At 39.5% G+C, this 18255-nt stretch overlaps 1 protein-coding gene across 2 annotated transcripts in view; it reads left to right on the forward strand.

The window, feature by feature from the left end:
• Positions 1–18255, forward strand: part of CSMD1 (CUB and Sushi multiple domains 1) — a 1787407-nt gene that overhangs the window by 1125571 nt on the left and 643581 nt on the right. For both annotated transcript variants that reach the window (XM_053598050.1, XM_053598051.1), the window contains exon 6: positions 5542–5654. In XM_053598050.1, coding sequence (XP_053454025.1) covers positions 5542–5654 — 113 coding nt within the window. The remainder of the gene's footprint in view (positions 1–5541; positions 5655–18255) is intronic.

The following is an 18255-nucleotide window of genomic DNA, read 5'->3' on the forward strand; positions in this document are numbered from 1 at the left end:
CAAAGTAAAACTGCTTAGAGGAAGCAGAGCAGCTTGGCCTGTTCTATTTTGGGTCAAAGGAGACTTTTTACCTTCAGGTATCCCTTGAGTCCTCCATTTATTTTTACTCTTAGCAGAAGCAAATGTTATTCAATCATTTGGAATAAATGAATGTGTCAAGGATGTAAATTGCTTAATTTGGCATTCTTTAAAAAAAGTGAAAACTAATGAGACTAGATAAACTTTTGGCTAGACTGGGCGGCGCCTGTGGCTCAGTGAGTAGGGCACCGGCCCCATATACCGAGGGTGGTGGGTTCAAACCCGGCCCCGGCCAAACTGCAACCAAAAAAATAGCCGGGCGTTGTGGCGGGCGCCTGTAGTCCCTGCTACTTGGGAGGCTGAGGCAAGAGAATCGCTTAAGCCCAGGAGTTGGAGGTTGCTGTGAGCTGTGTGAGGCCACAGCACTCTACCGAGGGCCATAAAGTGAGACTCTGTCTCTACAAAAAAAAAAAAAAAAACTTTTGGCTAGACTAACTAGAAATAAAAAAAGTAAAATCTCTAATAACTTGAATCAGAAATGACTGAGGGATTGATCCCTGTGAATCTAATAGTGACTAATTCTCACATAAATTGGATTTAATTTTGACCAAAGTACATTATTTAAAGATTAATTTTTAATTCAACTTGTTAATATGTTGTTTACAATATTGCATCCTCATTTCTAAGTGACATATGTTTGTAATTTCCCCTTTATAATAATTTATTTTCTTCAATTTTAGTATCAGGTGTACCCAGATCAAGTAGAATGATTTTGAAGCATTTCTTCTTTTCCTATTGTCTATAAGACTTGGCATGATCTGTTTTTTGAAATTATCTGTTACTTTTATTTATAAATAGTAGTTGTCTATTTTTTGAGACTTAAAAAAAAAAGAAGAGGTTAACTAATGACTCCATACTGAACCTCAGAGTCAAAGCATTTCATAATAGACATACTCTTATTTGACAATGTGAATGTTACTTTCTTTGCATTATTATTATTATTATTGCTTAATATTTCAATGTAGCAATTGTCTGATTCCTTTTCTGAATGTATTTATATTAGTTCGTTCTTTATGAGGATTTTCTTTCTAGACCTTATTTTTATTAAAATTTAAGCCTTTTAATTTTGTGAAGGCAAGAAAATGGAAACCTGATAAATACATGTATATGTAAAAATAAAAAAATAATAATAAAGTGAGAACTACCATTTCTTTTAGCCAAATCTAAATGGACTGGTCTATATTCTCTCTGAGTAGGTTTGTGGGTTTTCTGAGTAGCCTGAGACCCTCCAGAAATATAACCAAATTCCCTCAGGAAGACCCTCTCTCTGCCCGTTCCTTACAGGGGTTCTTTACCTCACATTTCTAGGTGCCAATATTCTTGACTTGGTAATTGCGTTTTGATTTCACCAGGACAGTATCTTTGTTTCTATATGTTAGGATAGAAAATGTTCAGTGTATTGTGAAATGATCCTAAGAGACTTGGGGGAGCACACAGGTGCACAGCAAGAAGTAAAGCTCCATGGAAGTCGCCCGGGCAGAGGGCAGGAGGGAGGGGCCGGACCCTGCCTAATGGGTCACGGGGTGATGGTATGCCTGTAGCCAGGACTCAAGCGTTACAAAAACAATTCATGTAAACTACAACATTTGTATCCTATTAATACTTTAAAATTAAAATAAATAGATAAAGAAAGGAAATAAAATAAAATAGACCTTGGAAGTTACCTACCATTATTTCCCCTCTTCTCTTTAAGTGGTTTCTGCTCTGTGTCCTGTGCTCACTATCCACGTCAGGTTCTCACTGTTTACCCCACTATCTCTCTATAATTTCCCAAACTACCTATTTTTTAAAACAACCAAATCCAGAAAGTTTAGAACAACTGCTGCTAACAACTGTAGAGAGCTTCAAGGGATGCTCAATCCCGCTGGGCCATCTTCTACCGTGGATGATCACGGGAAGGGCTCACACCACACAGGCTCTCTGAGATGACAAATCTAGATACACAGTGATGAAACATTCTAAGGTTTCCTTTTCTAGAAGGAAAAATAGGATGCCCTTAATGATAGGTTTTCCGTTGAGTTTTATTTTGTTAAGCCACTTTGTGGAGGTGTGGTTGACATATGGAAATCGGTGCCTGTTTAACACTGTACACATCTCCACAACATATTCCTTTTCTCCTGTCCCTGTGACATAGTAACATAAACTTGATGGCTTAAAACAAGCACAAATGTATTATCTGACAGTTCTATGTAGATTAGGAACCCGACTATAGGTCTTACGAGAAATAAATCCAGGTGTCAACTGTGCTGTGATCCTTTCTGGAGGTTCTAAAAGAGAAGGAATTGTTTTTCCGCTTCTCCAGCCTCTGAAGGCCATTTGCACCTTTCACATCAGCAACACTGGGTGGAGTCCTCCATGTGCCGTCCTGACCTTCTTCTAAACAGTTTCATCCACCCAGAACCCTCTTCTCCTGCCTCTCTCTTCCACTTTAAGAATCTTTTTGATTACGTTGGGTCCACTCAGTCACCCAGCATAATCTCTCCATTTTGAGGTTTGCAACTGTGTCACTTCTGAAAACTCCCCTTTTGCCATTTGAGGCGATGTAGTCACAGGTCTGGGGATTGGGAGCTCAGAAATGAATGGCGTTGGGACCCCTCATTCCGCCTACCACAAGGTGGTTAGTTCATTTTTCCCCCAAATCATATCTGAATCATCAAGCTCTTCGTAAATGGACGATGTCATTGGGTTTGCTTGGTTAACAACTTTCCTCAAATCACATAGTTTGTAATGAAGGAATAATTGAGTTCGCAGCATAATTATTTTTACAAGGTTAGCCAGTAGCCCTGTAGAAGAAGATTGAATAATTCGCATATCTGAGGATAGGTTTTGTATAGACCTTCCCTAATAGTAAGGGGATATGAATATTGTCTTGACTCTCAAGGCCAAATCAAACATTTCCTACCTATAAATCCATTTTGGAGTGTGACTTATTTGCACAGCTTGGCTTCACCATGGAAAATGAATTATGTAATTGTTACAAAGTCCTCAGTCTTGATGCTGAATAAAAGGAATCTGTGAAGATGTTACACATTTTTGAAACTTCCCTTACTCTGTACTGATACACAGTATCCAGTAATTTTCCTGCTCTTTTCTTACAAATTGCCTCCTTTCTGCAGGATCTAAAGGAGAAAGGAGGCTTGGGACCCCCAAAGCAGAGGTCAGCAAACTACTATCCACAGGCCTGATCTGGCCCGTAAGCTGAGAATGGTTTTCACAAGTTAAGTGGCTGAAAAAAAAACATAAAAAGATAAATATTTTGTGAAACACAAGAATAAAATAAAATTCAAATTTCAGCATCCGTAAGTTAAATGTTATTAGAAGATGGCCACACTCTGGTGACCTCCGATTCTGGGGTAACTTGTGAACGACAGCAACAAAGTTGAATAGTTGCCACAGTGATCACAGGACCTGCACAGCCTACATTATTTACTACCCGGTCCCTTCTAGCAAAAGGTCACTGGCTAGCACAAAACTGACATTTTTGTGGGTAGGTATTTAGAAATACAGATAAAGGTGAAAAAGAAATTTGGGTTTAACTGGGTGGAGAGGGGGCTTGTTTGTCATTATTCACATTGGATTATAACTATAATGTAATTTCATCTAATTGTTGAGATCAGAACCATTCCAAGATAATCTAATTGAAGAAACATGTCATTTTTTAAGACAACAAAATAATCAACTTGGATTTCATTTTAAAACTTCTGCAAGTAGGGAGGTGAACCAGAAAGACTGTGGGTTTTGAATCCTGAATTTACTTTTTCCTTTATACTTTTCACACAGTTCACCCTTCAGATATGCTCAGTATTAGATGAAGGGGCCTAGGGCCTGTCGGACTTGTGAGATAATCTCACCAGAAGGAAAATATGGTGATTAGATGTGTCTCGGGGTCAGCTGTATCCAGCTGCCACCAGTCAGTACTACACGAACCCAAGCCAACAGCAAATCTGAGTAGTGCATTCCTCTTACAGATTATTTCAGTAAGTGATATAAACACTGTCGCAAATGCTTGCAGTCAAGGTTAGGTTTTTAATTTTAAGTGGATACTGAGCATGTTTAAACCTGGAAGTTGAAATGCACACTGACATTAGAAAGCTTCCCTCTGTTGTAATTGGATGCTGTTTCCCCCAGGTAATAGCATAAGTGGGGAAATACTCTGCACAGATGAAATCTTCCACATAGGAATTAGGACCCCAGCTCTACCAAGCGACCGTGGCACTTGCAGACCAACACACAAAGAGCACCACTCTTCCTCAGGTTTTGGCTAAAGCCGAATAGTTAAACCTCACAGATAATAGACACTGTTACCCATTGTTTTGAACATAGATTTGATAGGTAAGATGCAAAATAATTACACAGTGCGCGACCACACGTTAGTCACGTGAAGAACGTGCTTCATGTACATTTACGCAGGCATCAATCTGCCTCTTCCAGGTGCTTGGTATGGCATTTTCTTTTCTTCTTCTTTTTTTTTTTTGTAGATTTTGGCAGGGGCTGGGTTTGAACCCACCACCTCTGGCCTATGGGGCTGGCGCCCTACCCCTTTGAGCCACAGGTGCCGCCTCTTCATGTGGCATTTTCATGTCCGGTTTCCAGACTGGGAAGCTGGGTTCATAGAACATGACCCCGCCAGGCCACCTCTGCCAGCACAAGGCAGAGCCAGCACACAGTCCTTTGTCTGAAGCATTTAAACACAGCGATGCCCGTGCCACTGCCCAGAAGTAAACATATCCCTCGTACCTCTCACAGACAGGCGCTTTTTTATCTGAGAAGGCTTCACTCCTTAGCAATCTTACATTTTCAATAGTACAAATAACATAGATGATTGTGTGTGACAATTCAACTACGTGCTGTAAAGTGAACTGGATACTTTAAACGACTTAACTAGAAATTGATTGTATCTTATTTTAAAAAGATTAATGCTCTACTCACCTGAAACATAATTTTATTCCGTTTCAACTCTCTTTCACACTGCCTGTAACAATCCTCATCAATGCTTTGGTAGGAGAAGGCCAGGTTGTGATTTCTGATGCTGGAATCACGGCACGCTACCCAACTGAGGAATGGTTTGTTTGAGTCTCCTTCAGGTTGGATAGAACTGCCAAGTGTTCAAACAGAGAAAGGCAGGATTTTATCAGTTGCCTGTTTCTTTTTCTGGTTATTACTCATTGTGATTGAGATCCTGATGAAAAGGACTAAGATCAAAGAAATATCTTCACCTGTAGCCACCACCCGTAAAGAGGAAGCCACTTGCAATATTTTTGAAAGTTTTTATGCCATCAAGGAATATAGCGTTTATATTTGGGCAAAGATAAAATTATCTGAATCATTTTATTTTAAAGACAAATAAATGGGCTCTGTTTTAAGCACCTCAAAAAGAAGGTCAGAATCCAATTCTGAAGAAGTTGGGTATGGACGTTTGCTCTGTTGGTATACAAGGGAGATTTTCTTCTTTCTCTTTTCCAGGCTGACTGGTATGAACCTTCCCTCTCCTGTTATCAGCAGCAAGAATTGGCTAAGACTCCATTTCACCTCAGATAGCAACCACCGGCGCAAAGGCTTCAACGCTCAGTTTCAAGGTAAGAATGCTTCCTCTTATAAGAAAAGGAAGGACTGTGCCTGTGGCTCAAAGGAGTAGGGTGCTGCCCCATTTACCGGAGGTGGTGGGTTCAAACCCAGCCCCGCAAAAAAAAAAAAAAAGCAGAAGATGTTTTGGTGTTTTCTAATCCTGCTGTTTTAAGAGCTTGCCAACGATACAATAAGAAATATAAATATGCTTGAAAATTCCTCTTGTCTCTCTTATGAAGAGCTAACTTTGGAAATTATACAGGTAATACCTGGAAACATATTAGTAAAACTTTATGACTATGACAGTATAAAGTCCATGTAGAATGTCTTGTGTGGCTGGAATGTTTTTCATTTTTAATAGTTATGTGTCAGCATTGAATTACTATATGCCCTGCCTGTAAATATACAAGGAGGTCTGGTAATTGCCTTTATTCACATGCCAAGTGAGCATAGCAAAACATAGACTTTATGTGAACATTCATAAAAGCATTATAACATCACTTTATTCCTAAAACATTTCACACTGTAAAACACATAAAATCAACTACCTGATTTAGTGATTTACACATAAGGAACGTTAAAAGAAATATGCTGGCTCTTCTGCAGCTGAGAAAAATGGAGAATCTACAGTCATTGGCATATAGTTTGATTTTGAAACTTCTTTTTAATTGAATTTCTAGGGCTTATACATGAATAGAATGGCACCATTTCCTCTGTTTCTAGTAATGAATAATGTTTATTGATACAGCATTAAAATCCTTGTTAATAAAGCAAAAAACATTTTACTTGCATTGGCAAATAAAAATGTTATGACTACACTCAAAAATAATACATCTTCCCCAGATCGTGACCATGACAATGTTGATTCAATGAAGGCAGCTTCCCTGAACACTGGCCACACCTGAGTCAGGATGCTAAAAAGTGCAACAGGCCCCAAACAAGGAAATTCTAACAACCCTCATGCTCCAGAAACGAGTAGGTCCAGAACGTTTATTATATCAGTCCATAAACAAGTCCTGTGAAGGCCGAGTGCAAAGGGAACTCGTCACAGCTCCTGAGTGAGAGCCGAGTCATTTTCAACAAACTGGTCTGAATATCTCTGAACTTACACGTTTTAAAATCTATAATGGTTTTAATGTCTCCTTTTGGACACTCAGTAGAAAAATAAGAACAACTACTAGGGAACGAAACGCAGACGGCACATGCAGCAAAGGCAAGAACTGCCCACTTGGCATCCAGTCCCTCCTGGGGCTTGTGAACGCACACGCACGTACTTGCCTTAGAATCCGTTTCACCCAAATCCATTTCAGACCACGCCGGGAGCACTGTCCATTTCACTAAGTCTTCTCATCTTGCCAGAAAGCTCTTACTTCAGCTGCAAACATGCAGTCCTAACGTTTTATAAAAAGTGATATTGTTTTCACTTCCCTGGTGTCCAAGGCAAGGTTAGTCTTTTCTTTTCGTCTTGTTTTTTAAAGACACCCTTGCCTCTGTCTTTTAAGGCTGTAAGCTTTCACAGTAATTAGAATAAATGTGGAGGGACACAGGTAGTTAGTTGTCTGGGGTCCCATTGGGAGGGGTAGGTGTCCACTCTGTCTGCTGGGGATGCTATCTGAGGTTTCCCTGCACTAATCCACCTCGATGGGCGTATCTGTCCCTGATTCGAAGTAACCACAAGTCAATGTTTAGAATGCCAATGGACTGACCATATAGTCCGATCAATTTATAGAGTTGTCTCAGAAATGTTGAATGATCTTCCTCAAGAGCCTTCATTAATTATTTTGTCCAATGCCCAATTCATCAGAATTGAACAAAATAAAAATTTCTATATGTTGTTGCTCAAACCTGACCAGTGCATTTGGTACTTGTAGCTGTGCTTGAAATAAAGATTAAAAATAGAATATCAAAGGTGAAGATTCTCCTAGCTGGTTGGTACATTTAAGAACCCTTACCAGTTGGCAGAGAATTACAATAGCTTAGATGTAGCAGTCATTGTTTTTAAAAGTAAATGTATGTGTAAATGTATAATTAATTAATTAAAGTGTTGCAGATAAAGCAGATATTTAAATGATATAAGTAAATAGTATAAATTGCATGATAGTATATAATTAAAGTATATGTACTTTATACTGACGTATACTTAAAGCATATGAATAAGTTAATTAAATGAATAAAGAGATATAAGTAGAAAATTTTGCACCTAAGTCAAAAAAGGTACAAATGTTAGAAAGGCCTACCAATATAATGTCAGAAACAGTAACTAGGCTTAACAGTAATGCACCGGACAACCTCTCTAGACTGATTTGAAGTTCAGCTCCCTGACCACACGGCGTGAGGAAGCCGCCTCCCTTTGACCCCCAGGCTGCAGTGCAATGACTGCGTCACAGCTTACTGCAAACTCAAACTCCTGGGTTCAAGCGATCCTCCTGCCTCCATCTCAGCGTATCTGAGAATACAAGCACGTGTCACAACACCCAGCTAATTTTTTGTCTATTTTTGTAGAGACGGGGTCTTACCATATTGCTCAGGCTGGTCTGGAATTTGTGGACTCAAGTGATCCTCCCACCTCAGACTCCCAAAGTGTGAGGTATGGTGCCCAGCCTTCCATTTTTGCTGTGAGAACAGACGCCTTATTTAATAGGTGGTGTCATGCCTGAAATCACAGCTGAGTCAACCATCTATGCAAGGTAGGGTTATATGCTAGATGTCACCCTTTGATTAAGGACATTGACCAAACACAGAGTAACCAGGAGGATGACAAGAAACATTCAAAGGAGGGCTTGAAGAGGCTTAGAAAGAGCCTGCTCCATGTGAAGAAGGACATTACATTTATATATCCAGTTCCAGACGGGAGAGCTATCACCAGTGAGTGAACGCTACAGCAGGTACAGCCCGAGACAGAGCAGGCTGGGCCCGTTCAGACTTCTTACCAGCCACCCACATGGCCATTGCTCCCCAGGACACTGTTCTGACTTTGCAAGTAGGAGGCCTCTAGACTTTTCATTCTGAGGGTAAATGGGGATCCTTCTGCCCTACAGAGAAAACACGTATGACACTAAATCTTCCCTTCTTTCTGCGCATAGATTGGGTACCAGGAAGCCCAAACACAGTAAAGGAGAGAAATTCACTCTTACTACTGCAAACACCATTGCAAAGAAGAAAAGCTAGTGTAATAGCAGCTAAACTTACACGGTGTTCACAAAAGACTGGTTCCTGTCTTTGCCAACATTCTGCCAAACAACCTGAGTATTATGTTCTTTTCTTTTTTTGGAAGGAAAACACTAAAAAGAGAAACAGAACGTTTATTTTTATTCTTAGCATACTTATTTGTGCCTTTTTACTGTTACTCTATTCACATTTATCATTTATGGTCACTCTTGAGAACATAAAAAAAAATGATCAGTATTGTGACCTGCCGTCAATGTGATTACAGATTATTTGGGATTGCTACAGAATCTCTACGTGGTCCCTAAGCTGCCAGCACAGCCCTCTGGTGACATTTCTCAATGAGAAACTGCTTTGTTACCCCAGAGCATGATGCCTCGGTAGAATTGTATAACTTTTAGAAACGTAGAATACATTACTTTTAACTTGGCTCTTTTCTTGGTCAAACACACCCCCACCCCCATAAAATATTCTTTCTTCTCTTTTCTTATGTTTTAACTTTCATCTACACGTTGTCTGCTCCCTGAGTCTGACACTTTCTTCTTTGCTTTTCACCTCTTTAATCATGTGATCAAGTCACACCAAAAGCTGGGGTGAGGCTGATTGACAAGTGAAACTGCTCCGTAGCTGCTTCTCCTGAAATACATTCCCTTTTTAAATAGCTTTGGAATAAACCAAGTGGCAAACGGCAGCTAGGAAAAATCCCACTTGATATATTTGTAATTTCTTCTCCATACACTGGGCCCTCATTGAATAATAGATCTTTGTAGGACACATTATTTCTTTAAATCAGCTGTAAATTGAGCCCATTCTTTATAGGTTGCCTCCATCATTAATTATAATTAAATAAGAACCTTGTTAGCATAATCCATCACCTAGACATTTTCAATGTCAACCAGATAAATTTTTGAAAAATATATTCATCTTGAACCATGCGGGCCTCTCACTGTTGAATAGTTAGCTGTACAAGTGCTGAGCTCCAGTTTTACCTGTGTTTACCTATTTATAAAATTAAAATGTTCACAAAATGAAAATCTCATTGATTCTTATAACTGATAAATCATGTTGAAAGAAAGTGTTTGTAATAAAATTCCAATTTATACAGGGAATACTCCATCTCATAAATCAAGGGAAAACCTGCCTGTGTCTGTAAAGATTGTGTTAAAAAATAATTAGCTTGCTTTTTAGGTTATGGTTCTAACTAACTATGGATTTCCCTGTTATTTAAAATGAAGACCTTTATACAAAATTAAGACTTTTTGTGAAGATATTTTCACGAATTAAAAGCTTTGTGGCCTCAGATTAATTCTAATCTAGATAAAATGTGTGCATTCCTCAGTCTGTAATGCTCACATTTTCTCAGTCTGACATAACATCCCCAGAGATTTACCTAATAAGGGAGCAGACCCACTGCCATGAATGTGAATGTTTGTCTTCCCTTAAAACTCTAACTCTACAAAACAGCAAGTCTCATTCCATACCTGGAGCCTAGAAGGTGCTCGACTAGTGTTTGTTGAAGGGATGAAGGAAATCGATCACTCCTCTTCCCAAGGCTCCACAGGCTCCAGCCCTCGGGGGACCAGCAGAGGATGTCACCTGCTCCTTCCTACTAAGAGGAACTATTAGATGGGTGTGCCATGGGAAGTATGTTGCCAATCAAAGTAAATTGGTGAAATGTAATCTTATAACCTCTAAGTCATTCTTAAAACTGCTAAACCTCTACAAGGAAAACGGCTTTTAATAGATATAAACACACTTGAATCAGAAAAATATAACCATTTTTCCTAAGTATCTAATTTCCATCAAAGCAAGAGATTCTTACAAAGTTCCAATGCAGGTACTTTTAGCCCTTTGGGAAGAATTCCTAGCAGTGTCCCAAGTCACTGGCTGGTGACCTCGTTTCATTAAGTACTTATTATTAGCCAGTGTCCTTCCTGTCTGCATCTTACTGTCCCAGCTTAAAAAGTACGAATAATAATAATTTCCTCATAGAATTCTCAAGAGCATCTGATGACAGGAAGGCCGGTGTGGCACGTGCTCTGTCCAGGCTCCTGAGAGGCTCACCGTGCACAGTCCTAGCCCAGAGTAGCTGAAACCACCAACTTGATACCCCAAACTTTAAGTGATATTAAGAACTCAAAATGACTGGGCCAAGTCTGAATTGGTGCAACCTCCCTGGGAAACAATTTTACTGTCAGACTAAACGCAGGATTCCGAGGACCCAGCAGTTCAGGTGTCCGCCGGACAGAAGGGAGTCAGGGGCACAAACCTGCACAGAGAGGGGCCCCAGGAGCTGAGCCCCCCGGAGCCAGCCTGGACACGTCCCTCGTGTCCACCAGCAACGGAACAAATAAAGGAAGTGGGTGCATGTATACGATAGAACACTGAACAAAAACGAAAGCAAAAATCAAACAACTCTATAGGCAACAACAGGCATGGAAGCACAGGGACAGAATATTTCCTGAGAGACACCCAGACACCAAACATCTACACCATTCGGTTCATTTATGTGAAATTCAGGGACTTGCAAAGCGATATATTTACATGAATGTCCACTGGTAGAGAAGAATTACTTTACTGTATCTATATCATATTTGAGTAAAAAATAATTTAAAAAATCTATATCAAGATACATGATATATATAATCTACATCTCTCTCTCTCTCTATGTGTGTGTATATAAACATATAATTATATACGTAAATTTCCCAGTACAGTCTCTTTCCATGAAAATGACAAGTTCTTAGAATTTTCTTGTAAATAGGGCCAGACAAAACCAAGAAGGGAATCCCCACTGGACGTCAAGGTGCTGTCCAGAGTCAGAGGTGAGAAGTTGCCTCTTCTGTATCAGAAAAGGGAGGTGTCAGGGCCGCAGCTGGCCGCATGCCCAGGGACGTGTCAGGGCCGCGTCCAGCTTTACAGGCAGAACCAGGGCCAAACACCAACCTCTGCCCCCTCTCTCAGTGTCATTCTCTCCAGCACTCTGTTCTCCTCCGACTCGCTGTATGGCCCCAACTATTTCCAATCAGGACATCTTTTATTTGGCAGGGTAGTCATTTATTTTTGTAAAATGGAAGTCCCAGTGAAAGGAGTGACACTTGGAGACAGCTGTGATTTGGCCACAGGTTAATTCTCAGGTTGGTGGGCTCCAAGCGGAAGCCTGGCAGGCACCTCCTTATCCATTGTACCATGTAATCTCGTGCTGCCCAGGCTGAGCCTATCTCTTAGACCTGCCCTGCTCACCTATGTAAAACAGAATAAACCAGAGATGATTACTTTTCTCTTTTGTCTCCCAGTATATTAAGAAAACCGTAAAGGTAAAAAATTCTGAATAGCTTTCTGATATCTGTCTACTAAGGATAGGACATTTGTGCTTAATTTCATGAGTTGAATTATTAATGTTGAAACAAGAGAATATATTTCCTAAGAAAGATATGAAATATTATTCATCAGAGATGACAAATTAAGTGAGAAATCTCACCTAGAAGCAGACTAATAGAATAAATGAACTTCTGAGGTCATGCCAGACTTTTGATTTATGTCAATGTATTTTCATTGATTGATTTAAGTTGTGTGCTTAAAATGTTAATGTATGACAAGTCATTACCAATATTTAATGTATAGGCAAAATGTATGTGAAATAATATATGCGAGTATACTTATGTAAGTATTTAGGCTAAAATCTTACTTTTGGCTTGGCATCTAGAGCTCAGTGGCTAGGCTCCAGCCACATACACCAGAGCTGGAGGGTTTGAATCCAGCCTGGGCCTGCCAAACAACAATGACAACTATAACCAAAAAATAGCTGGTAATTGTAGAGGGCGCCTGTAGTCCCAGCTGCTTGGGAGGCAGAGGCAAGAGAATTACTTAAGCCCAAGAGTTTGAGGTTGCTGTGAGCTGTGATTCCACAGCACTCTACCCAGGGTGACAGCTTGAGACTGTCTAAAATAAAATAAAATAAACTTTCTACACTTCTAAACGTGGTTGACTTTGGCGAATTGGTTGCCAACAATGATATCCAGGAAATGGGAACTATTTAAAATAACATTACTATTTGGCAATGGCTGGTAGATGTTAAGTCCTTGTGGTTCAAACCCATAAAAGCCGAGGAGAGTTATTACTCCCTTGGTCACCTGTCTTCCTACGACTCATGCTTATGTGATACAGAGGCAGGAACCGCTGTGACTTTCACTTTGTCAGTCCTCAGGCTTATGCTGTCTCCCTGGGGTGCTGTCACCAGCCCGTCTGGACACAGTGTCCACAGCTCTCACTCAGTCTGCATCTCCACCTCTCGGGGGCATTCTGTACACCGGCCAGCATCACGGTGCACCTGCACGTATCAGGCAGCTGTCAGACAGCATTGTCGGCATTTACACTAACAAACCAGTGATCAGAGACCTGTGTTTCTGGTGCTGGCCACGATGGCTGTGTCTGACCCTGCGTAGTCACCTACGTGGGGCTCAATCAGAGCAGCAGGGAAGCCAGTAAGCTTTCAAATGCACAAGTTGCATTGCTGTTTCTCTTAATTATCTGGGTCAGGTTCCCGGAATTGAACAGGGAAGCTGTTGCTTAACGTAATCCACCATCCAGATGAGGCAGTTTATGTGAGTACAGGTCCATGGCCCTCACAGGACTGTATCAGTGTCCAAAGTGCTCAGAATGAATGCAGACAGGAGTTTAGAAAGGGTTTAGGAGTCGCACACAGTGATGATGGTAACCACTGACAATGGTGGATTACAAATGGTGGTGGGTGCATGCATTTGGGCACGCATGGAATCTGGCACCTTGCACTGCTTCAGATGACTTCCAGATTGCAGTTAGTCATTGATTGGAAAGAACTTTCTCTGTCACAACAATTTCCAAGAAGTTTCTCCAGGGCTTCCATCTTCCTCCTGGTAAATCCTGTCTGCGTGGTAGTTTCTAAGGCTCCGGGATTGCCGCTGGGTTTCCTGCAGTCAGCAGCCTCATTCCTCACCACCATGAATGCTCTAAGTTCTCCTCCACAGGAGCTCATGGTTAACGCTAGTCCATGGAATTGTCCATAGGTTACTAACCCAGGAAACACAATGTTCAACAAACATTTTGAAATCTGTGTTGAAACTATCGAATTGTGTTTCTATAGAAATTGATGCATGTTTTATAAATGAAGAACAGAAAAGGACTTTGCAAAGTCATTCTCAAAAAAGATTGGCTTAAAAAATAGCTCTGGGAAAACACATGTGTAATACATCCCCTTTGAAATAAGGTGAATTAAAATATTTTTACATAGAAAAATTATTTTTTGATTTTTTTACCCCATATTTTGGAAAAAATATTTTTTTATTTTTTTACCCCATTTTTTGGAAAAAAATTTTTGATCTTTTTACCCCATTTCTTGGAAAAAAAATTTTATTTTTTACTTTTTTTTACCCCATTTTTTGGAAAAAAAAATTTTATTTTTTTTACCCCATTTTTTGGAAAAAAAATTTTTTTATTTTTTTACCCCTTTTTTGGAAAAAAAATATTTTTCATTTTTTTACCCCATTTTTTGGAAAAAAAATTTGATTTTTTTACCCCATTTCTTGGAAAAAAATTTTATTTTTTACTTTTTTTTACCTCATTTTTTGGAAAAAAAAATTTTTTATTTTTTTTACCCCATTTTTTGGAAAAAAAAAAAGTATTTTTACATAGCAGACCCAAAGTTTTTTCCCTCCTATTCCTGGTTGACCTTAACACTTTATTACATTCTATCCAAGATGCACATGTTTTTACATTTTGATGTCTCCCCAAGGGACGTCATGTATTTGGCAGTATTTTGTCCTTCCCTTGTGACGCACCTTACAGTCAGGGGTGTCTCAGGTTCGATTCAGAGCTTTACTCATGGATGTGATTTTAGGCCTTTCTCTGTATCAGTCCCCGTCCCTCCCTGCTTTCCTTCCCCAGCCCCACTGGGTGCAGACCCTGGAGCCCTCCCCCTGCTCCACCCGAAGGGAGACCAAGGCTTTCAGGAAAAGTGAAAGAAACACAGGTGGAAAACACTGGGATCTTGGGGGTGTCATAATGGGGTTGAATATGAAAGTAATAGAGTAAAATAAAATTAACATTACATCATCAGGTATCATCTCACAATATAGACATTTAAACACTAATAGATTTCAATGTGAACTATAAACGTTAAGCCAACAGATCTTTTTAAAAATCTTAAAAAGTGTTAGTTGTTAAAAAGTTGAGCATTCACAGATTGAATCAGCATGACTTTTTTAATCAACACATGATTGTACACATTGATGGGGAACATGGTGATGGTGTGATGTATATGCAATATAGTGATTGGGAAATTCATTACCACAAGCATTAATCATTTCTAAGTGTTGAGAACAGTCAAAATTCTTTCTTCTAGCTATGTGAAAATGTATAATAAATTATTGTTAACTATAGTCCCCCTGTGGTGCTGTAGAACTCTAGGACTTATTCTTCTTATCTGGCTATACTTTTATATTCTTTCTAAAGACAAGCTGCAGCTTGATCAAAAGTTTCAAAGGATTAGGCCAGAATGCCTAAGAAAGAGTAAAGAGGGAGGGATTTCATTCTTTCTGGATCCTGTATACTTCAGATACTTTAAATACAACTGTTCTTTAAACACTTAGAGCAAAGCCTCACCATTCTGAAATGAAACCTGTTAGGTGAAAAGTCAAAAACAAAAACAAATGACAAAGAAGGAAAGATGTAATTTCAGTAAAATAAAACATCTCCACAGAAATCATCAACGTTAAGTGAGAATGTGCCTTTTTGCATATAATGATATGCCCATTAGCCAAGGACACAGGGAAGATTTCAAGGCCTCACAGGGTCTCACAGGGTTTTAAAACATCAATTATTAGTGTGGTAAAATTTCAAGGAAGAAACAACATTTATCGATACTTGTCTTGGATACAGATAAAAATGGCATCGTATGTAAGGGCACCCATGCACAGTGCACCCTTCCACTCGTATGGCATAATCTTACTTCTCACCACTCTGAATGCATCATCACAACACTGCCATCTTCTATGTTCTCACTTGAATTCAGCGGTGAGACCTAGCCATTGCCCTTATCCAAGCCCAGTGGCAGACTTGCCTTCTCCTAGGCCTCTGACAATAAGCAGTGTGACCTGGAAGGCTGTTGCCACTTCCAGTGAGCAGAGCTCACAGCCCAGATAGGCCAAGGCTCACCTTTCTTTGGCAAACGGGATCAATATTTGCATTCTGATCAGCATAATCAAAACTCAAAAACTCAAATTTCAATAATGTATTCACTACAAGTATTAATTTCAGGTAAATTTCTACACACGATTGAAATAAAATTTGCAGTAGCTACCATGCATATTTTATGAAAAGACTATACGATTCGAATTATTGTTGTCCAGGCTCCAATGCGTGTACGGATGGAAAGCCATATTAAAATGTGCAAAATGTAAATAAAGGCACTTAACACTGTTTTCTTCTTGGCGATGTGATATTCATTTTTTCTGTTGAGGCTCTCTTATTTGTTAAGTAGCTTAAAATTCACAACTTAACCTGCTTTATTTCTTTATTTATTGAATTATAGAGAAAAAGGTAAAAGTAGCTTTTTCTTTTCTTTTCTTTCTTTTTAGATAAGGTCTCATTCTTTTGCCCAGACTGGAGTGGCGAGGATGTCATCATAGCTCAGTGAGACCTCAAGGCCCTGAGCTCATGTGATCCTCCCATCTCAGCCTCCCCAGGAGCTCCCAGGGACTCTACAGGTGTACACAACCAGACCCCACCTTTTCCTTTTTTTTCTCTTGTAGAGACAAGTCTCCCTCCTGGCCTCAAGCAATCTTCCCATCACAGCTTCCATGCCTGTCAAAAGGCATATGTTTCTTAGACGTATTTACTTCATGTATTTCGTATATAAAAATCTATGTCAGAGTCCAAATCATGATAATGAAAAGAGACTACAGTAATCATTTACTTTAATGTTTGAAAGTTATAAATGCCAGAGAGGGAGATGTGGTTCATTTCCACTTCTTAATTTGTCACCGTGTTCTTGCAGTGTCTTACCGGTAATTTACTTGTTTCTTATAAAAATTTCCCTTGACAGTCATCTGCTTTTTAAGTGTTAACAAGCCAAGCCAAATGACAAGGAAGTTGTCACTTTGTGAAGGTTAACTAGAGGCTAACTTAACATTAAATAGATTGCATTTTGATAGTTTAAAATATACCATTTTGGCTATTTTTGGTTTTATCCTCTAATTTCAGATGGTGTCATGCAAGCATAGGAGCTCAAATGAATGCTGTCAGAGAAACTTTAATTAAACATCATTGCCTAAATTTGTAAGTCAGAGTCCCAAAGAGAAGAAATTGTTATTGATTTTCCTGCACAGCGCAGCTCGTTGGGGCATCCAAAGTAGCTTAAGAAAAGCTTAGTAACTGAGAGCGTGTTTTCCTTTGGCAGCGTTTTTAATCACCGTAAGAGGAAATTCACCACTCCTCACGAGGAGAAGGGTGCACAGAGACAGGGGCAGACAGATGTTAGAATCGATAAGGGAGTTTAGCAGCAGACAAAACTATGATGACATTAAAGTTGTTTTTGTATGCCTCTTTAGTTCTAAAATAATTTCAGCTTTTTGTTACTAAAAGGATTCTGGAAATTAAAAAAAAAAAATAAATTCCACAATGAGTAATTTGATTTTGGAAAGAAGGTCACATTAGGAGAATTAGGTTTGGGGTCAGCTATCTTTTCCTCCTCAAAGGAGCCATATCAGTTTCCATTAGCAAGATAAACTCATCAGTCATTACTAGTAATTGGCTTATCTGTAGAGAGCAAAAAATCAATTATTTCTTGTGGTAGCCATTATTTGTGGTAATGGTGAAAAATTCAATTTGTATTAAAGCAATAGTCCCTGTTCCCTTGTAATTTAGGACACATATGTGTATATTTATATCTAAAATACGTGACTATGTCATTATTTTATATAAATTAACACCAACTGTCAAATTCACCCAGCGAAGATTACCATCAGTCTAACCCCTTTAACCATAGTCACGTACTGAATGTCTTCTGTGTACAAAATCCAGGGGAAAATGTCCCCAGCTGTGGGGTAGGGAGAGACATCTTACTCAACATGCTTCTGGAGAGCACCCAGCAAGGCTGACCCAAAGCTTCCCATGTACCAGGCACTATTTCCATCCTTCTCGTGTAGACATATGTCACACCTCAGCAGTCACGAAACAGAACCTGTTTATGTTACTGATGTTATTGCCATTTTACAGATTAGGAATGGAGGCAAAGTCATATGGCTGATAAGTGGCAAAGGTGAATCTGTCACCAGGCAGTGGGGCAGACTGTCCTTAACCTCAGTTCCATGTGCAGGGGCAAGAGACCTTGGGGGAAGAAAGAAACCCATATTCCCCAGGAGCTGGTAGTTGAGGTTGGGTAGGAGGTGGGCACATTGGAAGGGAAATTCT

The sequence above is a fragment of the Nycticebus coucang genome, chromosome 7, assembly GCF_027406575.1.
Source record: "Nycticebus coucang isolate mNycCou1 chromosome 7, mNycCou1.pri, whole genome shotgun sequence".
Taxonomy (NCBI): Eukaryota; Metazoa; Chordata; class Mammalia; order Primates; family Lorisidae; genus Nycticebus; species Nycticebus coucang.